Below are 16,414 nucleotides of genomic sequence, written 5' to 3'. Positions count from 1 at the left end.
GATATATCTTTCCTTTTCTCCTTTGCTTTTCTCGTCTCTTCTTTCCTCAGCTATTAGTAAGGCCTCCTTGGACAACCATTATATACTCATAAGGGATTTGATTTAGGTCATACCTGAATGGTCTAGTGGTTTTCCCTACTTTCTTCAATTTAAGTCTGAATATGGCAATAAGGAGTTCATGATCTGAGCCACAGTCAGCCCCCAGTTTTGTTTTTGCTGACTGTATAGAGCTTCTCCATCTTTGGCTGCAAAAAATATAATCAATCTGATTTTGGCATTGACCATTTGGTGATGTCCATGTGTAGAATCATCTCTTGTGTTGTTGGAAGAGGGTATCTGCTATGACCAGTGCATTCTCTTGACAAAACTCTGTTAGCTTACCCTGCTTCATTTTGTACTCCAAGGCCAATCTTGCCTATTACTCCAGAGATCTCTTGACTTCTTACTTTTGCATTCCAGTCCCCTATGATGAAAAGGACATCTTTTTTGGTGTTAGTTCTAGACCACTAAATTCAGATGTAGTTTGTTATACAGCATGTGTGTGTGCATGCTAAGTGGCTTCAGTCATGTCTGACTCTTTGCAACCCTATGGATTGTAGGCCGCCAGGCTCCTCTGTCAATGGAATTTTCCAAGCAAGAATACTGGAGTGGATATCTCCTACATTGGCAGGTGGGCTCTTCACAGCAGTGGATAACTGATATACACTCACCAAATAAGAAAATCAGAAAACAGATAATAAACACAGGAGGAGTGGAAAGAACCAAAAACAAAAACAAAAAAACCTCTTACTGAGTCTTCCCAAGTACTCAAACAATATGGAAAAGGAGACTAACTTACTGGTCCAAGCACTCAGCAGATAACCACAAGCTAGCCTGTTCCAGTGGCCATCAGCATTCTCCTGGTCCAGCTCACTGTGGAGAATGGCTCTTACCAGCTGATACACTTTTATTTCTGTACTCACTGTGTGCCAAGTCTTTTGGTTTAGGTAGTAAGTTAACTGTAATCCTGGTTCCTAAGAGTGATAATACGTAGGGGGCAATATACCTAGAACATTCCTTTAGCTCAGGGAAAGCCATAAATGGCTTTCTGAGCTGTTTGAATTTTATTCCTTATATGCAGTGGGCAGCTATAGAAGGTTGTATGTGTGCATGCTCAGTCACTTAGTTGTGTCCAACTCTTTGTAACCCGTGGACTGTAGCCTGCCAGGCTCCACCGTCCACGGGATTTTCCAGGCATGAATACAGGGGTGGGTGTCTTTTCCAGGGGATCTTCCTGGCCCAGGGGTCAAACCCACATCTCCTGCATTGCAGGCAGATTCTTTACTACTGCAGCACCTGGGAAGCCCTTTTATAAAGTTATCTGACAAGTTATCTGAGAAACCTGTATGCAGGTCAGGAAGCAAGTTAGAACTGGACATGGAACAGCAGACTGGTTCCAAATAGGAAAAGGAGTATGTCAAGGCTACATATTGTCTCCCTGCTATTTAACTTCTATTCAGAGTACATCACGAGAAACTCTGAGCTGGATGAAGCACATGCTGGAATCAAGATTGCCGGGAGAAATATCAATAACAAAAGATATGCAGATGACACCACCTTTACGGCAGAAAGTGAAGAACTAAAGAGCCTCTTGGTGAAAGTTAAAGAGGAGGGTGAAAAAGTTGGCTTAAAGCTCAACATTCAGAAAACTAAGATTATATATCTGGTCCCATCACTTCATGGCAAATAGATGGGGAAACAGCGGAAACAGTGGCTGACTTTATTTTGGGGGGCTCCAAAATCAACTGCAGATGGTGACTGTAGCCATGAAATTAAAAGACACTTACTCCTTGGAAAGAAAGTTATAACCAACCTAGACAGCATATTAAAAACCAGAGACATTACTTTGCCAACAAAGGTCTGTTTAGTCAAGGCTATGGTTTTTCCAGTGGTCATGTATGGGTGTGAGCCCAAGCAGGACTACAAAGCAAGCTGAGCACCAAAGAACTGATGCTTTTGAACTGTGGTGTTGGAGAAGACTCTTGAGAGCCCCTTGGACTGCAAGGAGATCCAACCAGTCCATTCTAAAGGAGATCAATCCTGGGTGTTCATTGGAAGGACTGATTTTGAAGCTGAAACTACAATACTTTGGCCACCTGATGCCGAGAGCTGGCTCATTTGAAAAGACCCTGATGCTGGGAAAGATTGAGGGCAGGAGGAGAAGGGGACACCAGGGGATAAGATGGCTGGATGGCATCACAGATTCAATGGACATGAGTTTGGGTAGGCTCCGGGAGTTGGGGATGGACAGGGAGGCCTAGCGTGCTGCAGTTCATGGGGTCACAAAGAGTCGGACACAATTGAGCCACTGAACTGAACTGAACTGAAGGGACCTGAAACAATCAATACTTTTAGAAGGTACCTGTGGAAACTGTTACCCCTGGCAGCATACAAGCCATGCTGACTTGGGAGGCATTGAACAAAGAAAACCCCCCTAGGTTCACAGTCCACCATTTAACTGAATGCAGGATCAAGTGTACCAAGGAGCGCATGGGTTTTATTGTTGTTTTCCCCTCCAGTTTGCACTTTTTTATGTCTAAAGCTACTAAAAGGCTAACCACCACTCTTGCTTGGGCTTGGTTTGGGCATCCAACCTGAGAGCAGCAAATTGAGCATTCCTTCTGTGTGTGGTGTGAGAACACAACCGAGGTTTCTCTTACTGTGCCAGGGATGAGGATAAAGGAACGTGTGTCATTAAATTCAATTTTGGCTGAGATTCTTTACAAGGTCTCTTCATTTCCCTCAGTGAAATGTACCTCCTATGTACAGAGCATCACTCAAACACCAGTTTCCACTTGGCTCCCAAGGAAGAGCAAGACCACCTCCAGAGACACCCTCCCCCGACCCCTCCCCACATCACACCATGCAACTGCCTTAGGAAAAACACACAGGGTGGGTGTGTTCCAAGTCTCTGGTCTCTGCCTGCCTATGAATGAGAACTGCATCTGCATCTTCCCGAACGTTTGTTGTCCTGAATCAGAATCATGATTCTGGGGAGGCATTGAAAGGTGCTGAGCCTAGCTGGATTGATTTGCACCTGAAAAGGCGGAGGGTAGTAGAGGCAGAGAAAAGGTTGAGTAGAGAGACAAGAGCCAGCCGAGTGTGAGTCTGGACAACCTCAGGGGGTTGGTATGGGAAAGATTTGTAGGAGGTGCTGGCAAGAATGAGAGGGGTGTGTGTGTGTGTGTGTGTGTGCACGCGCGCGCACAGAAAGACAGTGAGAGGAGAGCAAGAGGAGGGTATTTTAGCAGGTTTTATTGAATGTTAGAACGGAATCACTGACATTTTTTGGAAAGACCCTCAATGGACATGAATTTGAGGAAACCCTGGGAGATAATGAAGGACGGGGAAGCTTGCATGCTGCAGTCCACAGAGTTGCAAAGAGTCAGACACGACTTAGTGACTGAACAACAACAGTAAAGATGTCTAAAGATCGCCTGTTAACATCAGTTGTTGAACTGGTGCTTCACTGACTATGATGCTGGAGGTGCAGCCACATGGAAATTGCTTTCATAGGATAGTGGAAATTTTACATTTACAGGGCTCTTTAAAACACGCCACTGCTTCAGTCTGATGAAATTAATAGATCTTAAATGAGAGGGATGAGAGGTGGTCTTCTGAAAACATGAGATCTCTTTAGAGACTGTTGCTTCCAAACAGATATTCAGGAATGCTGAGGTTTAGCGGACTATTGTAAGGCCTCATGGAGATAGTGTAACACAGTAGAAAAGACAGAGTCTAGAGCTGGATGAATCAGGGTCCAAATCTCCATATCACCTCTTTTTTTATTGGAAAGCTGGTAACCCACCTCTTAGCACCCTTGTCTCCTGAGATTATAGCTAAGGCATAGCAATAACTGCATCACAGGGCAACTGTAAAGATCAAGAAGGATACACCTTGCACTTTGTACACAGGTGGGTTTTAATATATTAATATGATGGTTATCATTATGGGGACTCACACCCCTGGCCTCCCTCTTTGCTTCTCTGCTTCCTTCCTGGCCTGAGACAATCATTTGACCGGAAGAGAAACAGAGGCAGAGATGAGAACCCTGGCCAGCTTCTTCTGGGGGGACCCATAATAAAACTGTTACAGGGATGGAAAACACGCTAGAATTTCTAAATGAAACTATAAAATTGAAACCTAAAATATAAGACATTGACAAGGATGAACTGAAACAGACAAGGGCTAATCTCCAGTCAGGATTTGCAGGAAACCACTTCTTGGCAGGTAGACACTCAAAACATCTGGGACTCAAATTTACTGCATTGTCATCTTCTGAAAATCATGAAGTTTGAATAAGGCCTTTCACTCAGACTACTCAGTTTTAAATAGCTTCCTATGTTTACCTTTGTCCAAAACAATACTTTTTTAATCTTCTCATAATGTGGAAATTGCCACTGCCTTTTCATCATTCCTCCTTTTCTGATCTCTCTCAAACAATGAAACATCAACTGCTCTGGTATCGCTTTCATAAAATAAAGCAGATATCTTATGAAAGCCTCCTAAAGTCCACAAAGTTTATGGGAACTTACATTTTTATCCATTTGAGAAAACTCAGCTCTAAGCATATTTGAAATCTTTTCTTTTGATTAGAAAAAATACCTGTTTTTCCTAAAGAATAAATTTTTGAGTGGATCAGAGTAACTAAATGGTAGGATAATTCTACCAGTTACCTTCCTGCTAGAACCTACTGAGCTTCACTGAGTGCAAATTCCCAGCATTTATCAGGTGAAGTGAGCCCTTTCAACAGAACTTGGAAAGATATTTTGAAGATGTTGGACAGCAGAAACCCCAAAAAAGAGATGAGCTGAAAAAGTGAGTCTTTGCTGTCTGTCCCGTCTTTCTCACAAGACGTAAAATAGTTGTCATTTACATGTGTCATTTACAAATACTCCCATTTTCAACTGGGAGAATTTGTGAGTAATATAACCACGGAGAAAGGTGGTCTGTGCTTCGGACTCATCTCAGCTTTTACTGTTGTGTGATCGTCCCCTCTATGGACCCCTGTTCCTCTATAAAACAAATATACTAAGATGCCCTTCCTGCAGTAAAATTCTTTCTCTTCTCCGATTGCTTCTCTTGGATTCACATGCAAGATCAAGCAAATATTTCATGACAGCCCTAGGAGGGTTCAGCACCCAAGGGCGAATCCTCAAATACCTATTTCCAATTACACACACACACACCAACAACACACAAATACCTATTTCCAATTACATACACACACACCAACAACACACAAATACCTATTTCCAATTACACACACACACACACACACATACACCAACAACACACAAATACCTATTTCCAATTACACACACACACACACACACACACCAACAACACACAAATACCTATTTCCAATTACACACACACACACACACACACACTGGCTGTTACAACTAAAATCCGGGTGAGAAAAGACTTAATGTCCAAATTCCTATTGCAAGCAAGGATTTCATACATATATGTCTCCTGCACAAAGTCTGATGTTTCTGGATGAAACAGAATTTACCATGATCTCTAACCACCATTAAACTGAGTTTCAGGATGTGGCTTGATTACACAATACTGTCAAACTGGCTAAATAAAGGGCAGCGTTTTTAAAAGTTGTTGCTATGCCAAAGACCTAAATTTGAGGTCTTTCTCTCTGGCAACAGCTAACAGTGTCACTCACACCTAAAAAAGAATGCAAGCATCTGCAGGCAGTCACCATGCGGCCGTGCATGTCAGCGATCGCTACAGAAGAAACACAGACCCAGATCCAGGGTCTTTGCATTCTTGCCAGGAAATGATTTTCAGCTACTTTGTTTTAACACCTTCACCCCTGAATTCTTTGTAACCACAGCTCAACTCAGGGGATAAAATACACCTATTCATGCCTTTGTAAATCTACACATGTTTATAATTTGGGATTGCTATGTGAAAACACACTTTTCTATTTATCTTCAAGTCAAGCAGCTGGGCCATCTTAATGGATTTTTCTCAGCACCAGGCCATTAAGTCACACAGGCATGGGTTCCAGGCATGGAGATCCCCCTGGCCATACTTCTTAGATCTCCATGGCCCCTGCTACTAAGGACTGATTAACGGGTAGATGGTCAGTGACCTGTCAACTCCCTGACAAAGTACAAACCAACCTAGAAGTCTGCAGATGCATTTGAGGAATGCTGTTTGTTCTTTCCCGAGTGTCACAAATATGGGTGGAAGAAATGTCATGTGAAGAATATATTCATACAAAAGGTTGCAGCTCTACACATCCAAGATCGTCTCTGCTACCTTCAAATCTACTGCTCACCTGCAGTCCCCTTTCCTTCTCCAAACAGGTAAGAGAATTAATGTTTCAATCTCCAATGTTTTATGTTGTAAATTTTCAAGCCTAACAAAATCCTGCAAGAAGGGTACCATGACAACTGCATATCCTTTATCTAGATACAAAATTTTACATTTCCCTCCTTCCCTGCCCCGCTTCCTGCCCCCCTCTCTCCCCCTTCCCTCCATCTCTCCATGTGTATATGTATATAAAATGATACATTATATGCACAAACCTCTTTTTGCTGAACATCTTGAGGATTAGTTGTACATGTTGTGACATTTCATGTCTAAAGACTCTAGCTTTCGTTCATCTAACATTAAGAATATTCCCCTGTATCCACCACTGTCTTTGACAAGATAGTTAACATGTAAAAGAAATTCAACATTGGGGAAACACTGTTATCTAATATTCAATCTGCACTCAAATTTCCCCACTGTCCCAATATGTCTAATACAGTTGCTCATTCTCAATCAAGGATCAGACATGGCATTTGGCTGTCATATCTTCTTAGCCATCTTTCATCTGCAACAGTTGGGGGGCGGGCCACTGACAGAGTTAAGGAATGTACACCAGTTGTTTTATGGAATGTCCCTCAATTTGGACTGGTCTGATTTGTTTCCTCAGAATTGGATGTAGGCTAAAGATTTTGGTAAACACTTCCTCAGGGTGATGCTGTGACTTCTTTGTGCATCCCTAGGACACCTGTTATCCCTGCACCCATTATAGGCATTGGTTAAGTAAGAGCATGGGCTTTGGATCCATCTTAGTTTTTACTCGGAGAAGGCAATGGCACCCCACTCCAGTACTCTTGCCTGGAAAATCCCATGGACGGAGGAGCCTGGTAGGCTGCAGTCCATGGGGTCGCGAAGAGTTGGACACGACTGAGCGACTTCACTTTCACTTTCATGCATTGGAGAAGGAAATGGCAACCCACTCCGGTGTTCTTGCCTGGAGAATCCCAGGGACGGGGGAGCCTGGTGGGCTGCCGTCTGTGGGGTCACACAGAGTCGGACACGACTGAAGTGACTTAGCAGCAGCAGCAGTTTTTACTGTTTGTGTGATCTTAAAGCTAGCTACAGTGCTTAAACATGAATACTAAATCATTTACACACCTTGAATTGCAAACTAGTAACAATAGTTATTCAAAAATCTTACTGCCCAGATCATATTTCAATACAGCTGTCTTTTTTGTCTCTATTAACTCATTTTCTCATAAACCAGGAGATGCTAACAGTATTCTATAAAAGAGATCATATGGACCATAAACACCAAAGGCTTCACAAAGGAGGTGATTTTCACTGGCTCTTGATAAGTAAATAAGATTTAGTCAAGAAGAGCAGAGAGAGATATATTCATAAGAAGTGTCATGAGCAAAGGCTTCATACATAACAGTGAATAACATCTGAGGACCTATGAGTTGATGGTAATAATCTAGGTAAGAGATGAGGAAGACCTGCTCTAGGCCTTATCGAGTGGCCAATGAAATGCAAACAAGTAGACAGACTGAAGACAGTTGCCATATTCTAAAACCAATACAATATTGTAAAGTAAAAAATAATAATAATAAAGAAATGATAAATGGTTTTAAAAAAATAATAAAAAAAAGTAAAAAAAAAAAAAGAAAGTTGCCATATTCTTTAATAGCTCAACGAGGGCAACTGCATGTTTCTGATGCCTTCCTGACATCGGTGGGCAGCAGTGGTCATTTAAGTCTAATTTGAATATGAACAGTGTGAGATGTTCAGTAGGACATCCAGACCGAGCTGTCCAATACACAGAACAAGAGACCTGGAGATCAGGAGAAAAAACCTGGTAAGAAGTGATGACTTGGGGCAATGCTACGAAGAGTTGAGGTCACGAAGACAGACAGGAACATCAGTGTAGAAAGGAAGCAGATGACAGATCTGAAGAGCAAACTCTGGAAGAACCTTAACAGGATGGGGAAAGGGCACAGAAGGGTAGCAGTTCTGTTTCTTGTTGGTACCCCAACTTGTGCACTGGTTTTTGGAGATGTTGATCTGGTGGTAATTGGAGAAGAGGGAAAAAAAAAAAGAGAGAGCTTGACCAGATTTGTAGATTAAGGAATCATGAGTGAATGGGCAGTAATTAATTATACATAAATAAGTATTTTTTTTGGACTAAAGATAACTCCGCTGTGTGTTTTTTCCAACACCAGCAAGCAATTAACTCAGTTCTGACACTCTTCACCTGGGGATAGTGTCAGATGTCCCAGGTCAAGGCTCAGTCCCATTAAGACTGTCCCCACAAAAAAATTAATAAAAAAAGGACTGCCCCCATTTCAGATATCAGTCTCAAGTCCAGGTGGTCAGCTGGGCTTCTGAACAATGAGCTATAAACCACAGGTTCTCAAGATCTCCTTCTTGGGTTTGATTAATTTGCTAAAGTGGCTCAAAGAACACAAAGAAACACTTACTTAGGCCTATCAATTTATTACAAAGAATATTATAAAGGACTCAGAACAGCTAGATTAAGAAGTACATAGAGCAAGGTATGTGGGGAGGCACATAGAGCTTCCATGCCGTCTGGGTATGCCCCTCTCCTGGGATCTCCATGTGTTCACCAATCTGAAAACTCTCCGAATCACGTGCTTTTGGTTTTTTATGGAGGCCTCATTACATGGGCAAGACTGATTAAATCACTGACACGGGTAACTCAACCAACCTCCAACCCCTCTCCCCTCTCTGGAAGTCAGTGGGGTGGGACTTTAAGTTCCAACTCGCTCATCATGAGGTTGGTTCCCCTGGCAACCAGCCCCCGTCTTTGGGACTTTCCAAAAGTTACCTCATTCAGGTGGGGCTGAAAGGAGCTTGTTATAAAGAACAAGATACTCCTTCACCTTTATAGAACTGGAGCCATTTCAGGAACTGATGACAGAAGACTGAGTATTATAACAAAAGATGTTTCCATTGTTCTCATGGCTTAGGAAATTCCAAGGGTTTTAGGTGCTCTGTGCCAGAAACAGACAAAGTCCCAATACATATTGCTTATTACAAATCACAGTCTCACAATAACAAATCAGTCAAGAAAATATAAGTGATATAGGATGGGATAAAATGGAAAACCATTACTTGGAAAAGAGCAAGAAAACAGAAATGATGGAAAGGATAAAATGGAAAGGAAATTCAAATGAAAAAAAAGAAGAAGGACAAGTTAGGGGTGTAAATAGGAGTAAAGCAGCAGAGGTGCCCTGGTTCTCTCGAATCACACGGCCTGCCTGTTCCAAAGCAGAGGCAACAGGTAGAGAACAATGCTTGATCTGCTAGAAGAAACCAACATAAACATCAATGCATGTGTCTCAAACCCTTAATTTTGCTCCAATTATTTACGATTCAGTTTAAATTCATATTTATAAAACCCTTCTCTCCTTAGCTTCTGGACTGAGAGCTGCTTCCTGCAGCCATGTGGGTTTCACTGGTGCCTTCCTTGACTTCTTGCTATAAGTTTTGCTCCTATAATATTATATATTAGACTTCCAAGGTCTGGAGATGCCACATGCTTGGGGCCAAACAGATATCTGTCAGCTTCATTAAAGCAATGGCCTTAACATTTGAAAGAGATGGATTTAATAAAAAGTTTTAAAATAACTAATACATGTACACATTAATGAATATATTAATGTGTGATCTGTAATAAGCAATATGTATTTGGACTTTGTTTCTGGCATATATTAATACATGTACACATTAATGCATAATATTAATATACATAATATACAGATTTTTAATTAGATTATTTAAATCCATTTCTTCCAAATTTAACTATCTATGTATTGACTTACTTGGCTACCTGATTCTGATGAATGAAATTAGAAAGATTTTTAATAACTAATTACCAAGGTACTACTAACCAGAATGGGAAATAAAATGCACCGGCAGAAATAGCAATTCTTACAATTTAAAAAAATCCATTTCATTCAACTTGCTTAAACCATGTACCTAATTAATGACCCCCACAGTTCTCGAACATAATTTTGTTGGTGTTGTTGCATCAAATTTCAATTAGTCATTGTCATATGACTGTGAAGCAAATCATCAAGTCTAAGTAGGAGCCTGCTTAAATTCTTGACATTTTTCTAATTGTTTTTTGCAAGACCACAGGCACAGAAGGCACCACAATGAAAACAGTCGAAGCACTGTTACTAAGCCACACATACCCTCAGCTTCCTGTGCACACATGTACCTGTACACGTACACGTGTGTGTGTGAGGGCGCATGTGTGAGCCCAGACATATGCACCGTGTTGCTTCTAGAGCTAAGGTTTGTTCGTCCTTTTGACCTTGCACCTTTTTCTTATTAGCAAAAGGTAACAACAATTAAGCAATAAAAATTAGTTGCCAAGAATTATGAAACATATCAATGCATGAAGAAGAATCCTGCATCTGACTACATGTGAACATTTGAGTTTTACTGGTTTTAGCTGGGTAGGTTCAGAAGAACCAGGGGTTTGCTTAACAGTTCTCCAGACAATAGAATCACCTCAGTGACTGTTATGTCTTTAGAAAGTTGGTCTACAAATGTGGTACTTAAACGCAAGTAGATTTATAAGACTGAAAACAGCAATTTATCATGAAAATGCTGCTTGTTCATCATGAAATTCTTTTTCTCACTACCCTTTCTCTTCTTCATTCCAGGGGAATGCAGAGAACTGAAATGAGAAAACCATAATTACCATCGCATTCCTCCCCTCAGGTCAACTTAATTACCAGCTTCTCACCCCAAAACAAATTTAACTCCTTAAGAATGAACGTTATTCTTATCACTCATGGGAAAAACACAAAGATTAAAATGACATTTAGGCATAACTGCAATCTTTCATTTTTAAGTGACCTCACAGTTTAATGGCTTCAATGCATTCTCATTCATGTGGAATATATACTGCAGGAAAGAACTGTAATAAATGGCATTGTCATGACCCTTAGGTTAGAGCAAAGGAATATTGGAAGATAAATCTCAATTCTGGATACTCACCAATCCTGCAATGGGGGTAGGCAATCTATTGATCTTTTTAACAAGTCCTGGCTTTATAGCATTCAGCAACCTGTCATGAAAAAGACAGAAAGTTAAGCGAGACATAAAGCAAGATGGATCACACAAATCACCTTTATCCGGGGCTACAACTAAATTGCTGAATAGGAAAAGCAGTGAATTTAAAGCATGTAGTAAATCTCAATAATCTGTGAGCCTTTGTGCATCCCAGTGAAGAACTTTGCCAACATCAAGTTTGTCCATGGCAGGTGAAGTTTTAGAATTTGGAAATAATGAGAGAAAAGAAAGGATGGAAATTCAGGGGAAAAGACAAAGATGTGAGCTGGACTGAGCCTGGGAGGGAATTGTCTAGGATGGGAGCCAGTACTGCTACACACCAAGGCTGCTTCCCAATCTCCTGGCTAAGGCAGAGGTCTCTCCAGGGATGCACTGAGTTCAGAGACCAACATCTATCTTTGCAAATAATTTGCCAAGATTAATACTTCCTCCAGACTTTCTTGGTCTTTGAAGAGAGTGGCTTGTTAAATGTGGTGAGCTTTGCTTAAGAGAGGAAAGAATATGTTTAGCAAGAGGTTAGCCAATTATATCCTGCAGATCTGAAACAACGCTGATCACAATTCCCTAGGTATAAAAGATATGTGACCCAAACATTTTGGGGGTAAAGGTTGAAGTCATGTAAAAATGGTAATACAAAGGAATGCAAGAGAAGCAACCATAACTGTTTATCTTCAGGAAATTTCAATTCAGAGTGAAAAGAAATAAGGAAGGCAACTTGTAAAACTAAAATAGGGTTGGCATCAGGGTAACGTGGTAGAATTGTAGCATTTGCCAACTAGGGTTATTCATAAGGGAATTAATGAAGGTATGGTACTGTAGAATGGAGGCATTTATTTTTACACTCAGGAATCAGAGGAGAGGCAATAAGGTAATTTATCTCAGGACACAGGGCAAAGAGAACGTTAGGACAGGGGTTTGTTTTCTACAATTCAGGGGTAAGCAAACTATAAATCATGGGCCAAATCTGGCCCAATGCCCTTTTTTGTAAACAAGTTTTACTGGAACACAGCCTTGCCCATTCATTTACGTTTTATTTACTCCTGCTTTTGTGCTGTGACAGCAGAGCTGAGTGGTTACAACAGAGAAGCTAGAGCCCACAAATCAAACAATTTTTACTATATGGCCCTTTACCAAAAATTTTTGCCAAACTCTGTTATCATTCATGCAAAGATTATAGTAAATTATGAAGAACCTATGCTTAATAGACTTCCACAAACCAGTAACAAAAGATGCTTTGAAAGAGTCCGATAATTAGTCTTGAATTCAGCCTCTGTTTGACCTTGACACTGCCATGCATTGACAGATGGAGAAATGTTGCTACAGTGGTTATGATAGGATATTCTGGTTTTACACCAAGAATTGCCTGTTCTTGGAAACTTTCACCCCAGTTCTTAAGTGCTGCCACCAAGAGGCAATGCCCAGAGCAGCCACAAAAGAGTAGTGCCTTTTGGCCCACTGAGAACCAAGATGGCACGCCTTTCATGAATGCACTTAATTTTAACCATGAATTTAATCTTCTTAAAAAGTGTGTTTTTTATTTTATAGCTTCAGTCAGTTCAGTTCAGTTCAGTTCAGTCGCTCAGTCGTGTCTGACTCTTTGCGACCCTATGAACTGCAGCACGCTAGGCCTCCCTGTCCATCACCAACTCCCGGAATTCACTCAGACTCATATCCATCGAGTCGGTGATGCCATCCAGCCATCTCATCCTCTGTCGTCCCCTTCTCCTCCTGCCCCCAATCCCTCCGAGCATCAGAGTCTTGTCCAATGAGTCAACTCTTCGCATGAGGTGGCCAAAGTACTGGAGTTTCAGCTTTAGCATCATTCCTTCCAAAGAAATCCCAGGGCTCATCTCCTTCAGAATGGACTGGTTGGATCTCCTTGCAGTCCAAGGGACTCGCAAGAGTCTTCTCCAACACCACAGTTCAAAGGCATCAATTCTTCGGCACTCAGCTTTCTTCACAGTCCAACTCTCACACCCATACATGACTACTGGAAAAACCATAGCCTTGACTAGACAGACCTTCGTTGGCAAAGTAATATCTCTGTTTTTTAATATGCTATCTAGGTTGGTCATAACTTTCCTTCCAAGGAGTGTCTTTTAATTTCATGGCTGCAGTCACCATCTGTAGTGATTTTGGAGCCCCCCAAAATAAAATCTGACACTGTTTCCACGTCTATTTGCCATGCAGTGATGGGACCAGATGCCATGATCTTCGTTTTCTGAATGCTGAGTTTTAAGCCAACTTTTTCACTCTCCTGTTTCACTTTTAACAAGAGGCTTTTTAGTTCCTCTTCACTTTCCACCATAAGGGTGGTGCCATCTGCATATCTGAGGTTATTGATATTTCTCCCAGCAATCTTGATTCCAGCTTGTGTTTCTTCCAGTCCAGCATTTCTCATGATGTATTCTGCATAGAAGTTAAATAAGCAGGGTGACAATATACAGCCTTGACGTACTCCTTTTCCTATTTGGAACCAGTCTGTTGTTCCATGTCCAGTTCTAACTGTTGCTTCCTGATCTGCATACAAATTTCTCAAGAGGCAGATCAGGTGGTCTGGTATTCCCATCTATTTCAGAATTTTCCACAGTTGATTGTGATCCACACAGTCAAAGGCTTTGGCATAGTCAATAAAGCAGAAATAGATGTTTTTCTGGAACTCTCTTGCTTTTTCCATGATCCAGAGGATGTTGGCAATTTGGTCTCTGGTTCCTCTGCCTTTTCTAAAACCAGCTTGAACATCTGGAAGTTCACAGTTCACATATTGCTGAAGCCTTGCTTGGAGAATTTTGAGCATTACTTTACTAGTGTGTGAGATGAGTGCAATTGTGTGGGAGTTTGAGCATTCTTTGGCATTGCCTTTCTTTGGGATTGGAATGAAAACTGACCTTTTCCAGTCCTGTGGCCACTGCTGAGTTTTCCAAATTTGCTGGCATATTGAATGCAGCACTTTCACAGCATCATCTTTCAGGATTTGAAATAGCTCAACTGGAATTCTATCACCTCCACTAGCTTTGTCTGTAGTGATGCTTTCTAAGGCCCACTTGACTTCACATTCCAGGATGTCTGGCTCTATTGGTTTTTCAAGTTGGAAGGCAACTTGTTCACTCTTCTCATGTTTCAGTTTAGAAAACTGAGGCCTGACAATGATGACCTGACTAAGTGGTACAGTCAGGCCTGGCATCTGAGTTCCCTGGATCAACACGTTCTCTTGGGTAGAGCTAACATCCCATAGCTTGTGATTCAAAATATACAGATAGGATGCCTGAAAAGCAGATTTCAAATGTACAAAATTCTTAAGATATATTAATTTTCTTACAGTTCGTAACACTGTCATTTTAAAATGGAGTTTTAAATAGTAGTCATATGCAGTTGTTGAAAAAGGTCATTGACTGGACATGAGTGTCGGCTAACCCAAGCTGGCCCCACCATTGGCCTGTATGTTCTGCCCACCATTCCCACAGTGGGAACCATCTTCCAGCACTCGGCCTTGAGATAAGAGCGTGTTATTGAGACTACCTGGACTGAATACGTGACTGAACCCAGTTAAAGCATCTATATAAACTCAAGATTCTGGCAAGGTTTTCCTCGTCTTTCAGCCGCCCAAGGCAAGCATCATATGTAAGTTCCTTGCTTATTAACCCTGCCACCTACAAGTCTGGTGCTACCTGCCTCTTGTGGGGGGCTCTCCTTGCCTTCTTTGTCAAGCAGACCAGGGGACCAGGTTTCAGTCTCACTTTGGGAAATCCCAAGGTTGCCAACCACCAACAGTGCTGCAATTCAAAAGGAACCCAAGGGATATCCAGTCAAACTTAAGTCTCATGGTCACTGGGATCCCACGGGGCCCCAGGCTAATCTCTGAAGTAACCTTAAAGACTTTCCAAAGAAAATATATAAAGACAGTTATAATTTTTCTAAAAAGACAGGTGTAGTATATAACATGCACCGTTCTCCACCTTATTTCTCCACTTAGCAACGTATATTGGAGGCTGAATAATTTACTCTGGAGAGCAGGCCTTGTCAATATGTTTGGACCTGTGTCCCATTTAATACCTGTGGACAGACTGATGCGGAGCAGTGGGGTGGGGCTGAGAGCCCTGGCCCTGAAGTCCAGCTGACTGACTCCAAAGTCTGGCTTGGTCACTCACTGGGGGTGTTACTATGGGCAAGCCCACGAACACCAGTTTCTTCAACTACTATAGAGAAACAACGGCAGCAGTTGCATAGGTGTCAGTGAGGCCTAAATGTGACAGAATATGTGAGAAGCTAGCACAGAGCCTTGTGCATAAGAAGCTCTCTATAAATGGTTCTCCACACTTGGCATGTAAGTATTTATTTATACTAATTCCATTCACAGCATTCTAGATCAACTACTTTCTCTAATACTTTAAAATTTTTCTAATGGAACAAAGTACCATTGTATCAGGTCCCGTGTTCCTAATTAGTCAAAGTAGAAAAAAATAACAGATATCCTACCAAAAAAATCATAAATTACAAGTCCTTGTTTAATAAGGTACCCATTTTGTCTTCTATATCTAAGAGTTGTATTATTTTTAGTAATGATGGATCCACCAACTCCTCTTCTATACATGTTTAGAGTTTTAAAGTCTTAAATATTTTATTTATCCTTTGTAGAATTACACTTATTGGCAGAAATCTTTCCTGTTACATGAAGTTGTAAAAAAAAAAAAAACAAAAAACAGCATTAAAATGACAGACCTTAATTAAAAGACCAAAAAACCTCCACTGTGATGTCTATCAAAATGTTTCACAGCAAATTAAAAAATAAAAAGCCATAGTGCTCTTAAATATTTGGGATATTTTCAAGATCAAGGCAGCTGTGGGTTTTTTTTTTTTTTTTCATGTAAACATTGCCCCAGTTCCATACACAATTTACAGTACACAACAATAAAAGATAACATTGAATTCACATTGCAGAAATGCCCGTCACCTGCTTATCTTGTATTTTGCATTAAACTGAGGACATTTTCTG

General features: G+C 41.1%; 1 protein-coding gene across 21 annotated transcripts in view; it reads right to left on the bottom strand.

Moving 5' to 3' along the window:
* Nucleotides 1-16,414, bottom strand: part of LIMCH1 (LIM and calponin homology domains 1) — a 351,668-nt gene that overhangs the window by 171,523 nt on the left and 163,731 nt on the right. For all 21 annotated transcript variants that reach the window (XM_015471586.3, XM_015471590.3, XM_024993553.2 and 18 more), the window contains exon 3: nucleotides 11,347-11,416. In XM_015471586.3, the coding sequence (XP_015327072.2) occupies nucleotides 11,347-11,416 (70 nt within the window). The remainder of the gene's footprint in view (nucleotides 1-11,346; nucleotides 11,417-16,414) is intronic.

Source organism: Bos taurus, chromosome 6 (genome assembly GCF_002263795.3).
Source record: "Bos taurus isolate L1 Dominette 01449 registration number 42190680 breed Hereford chromosome 6, ARS-UCD2.0, whole genome shotgun sequence".
NCBI lineage: Eukaryota > Metazoa > Chordata > Mammalia > Artiodactyla > Bovidae > Bos > Bos taurus.
Note: the sequence above shows the minus strand (reverse complement) of the source record. Positions and strands in the feature narration are given on the sequence as shown.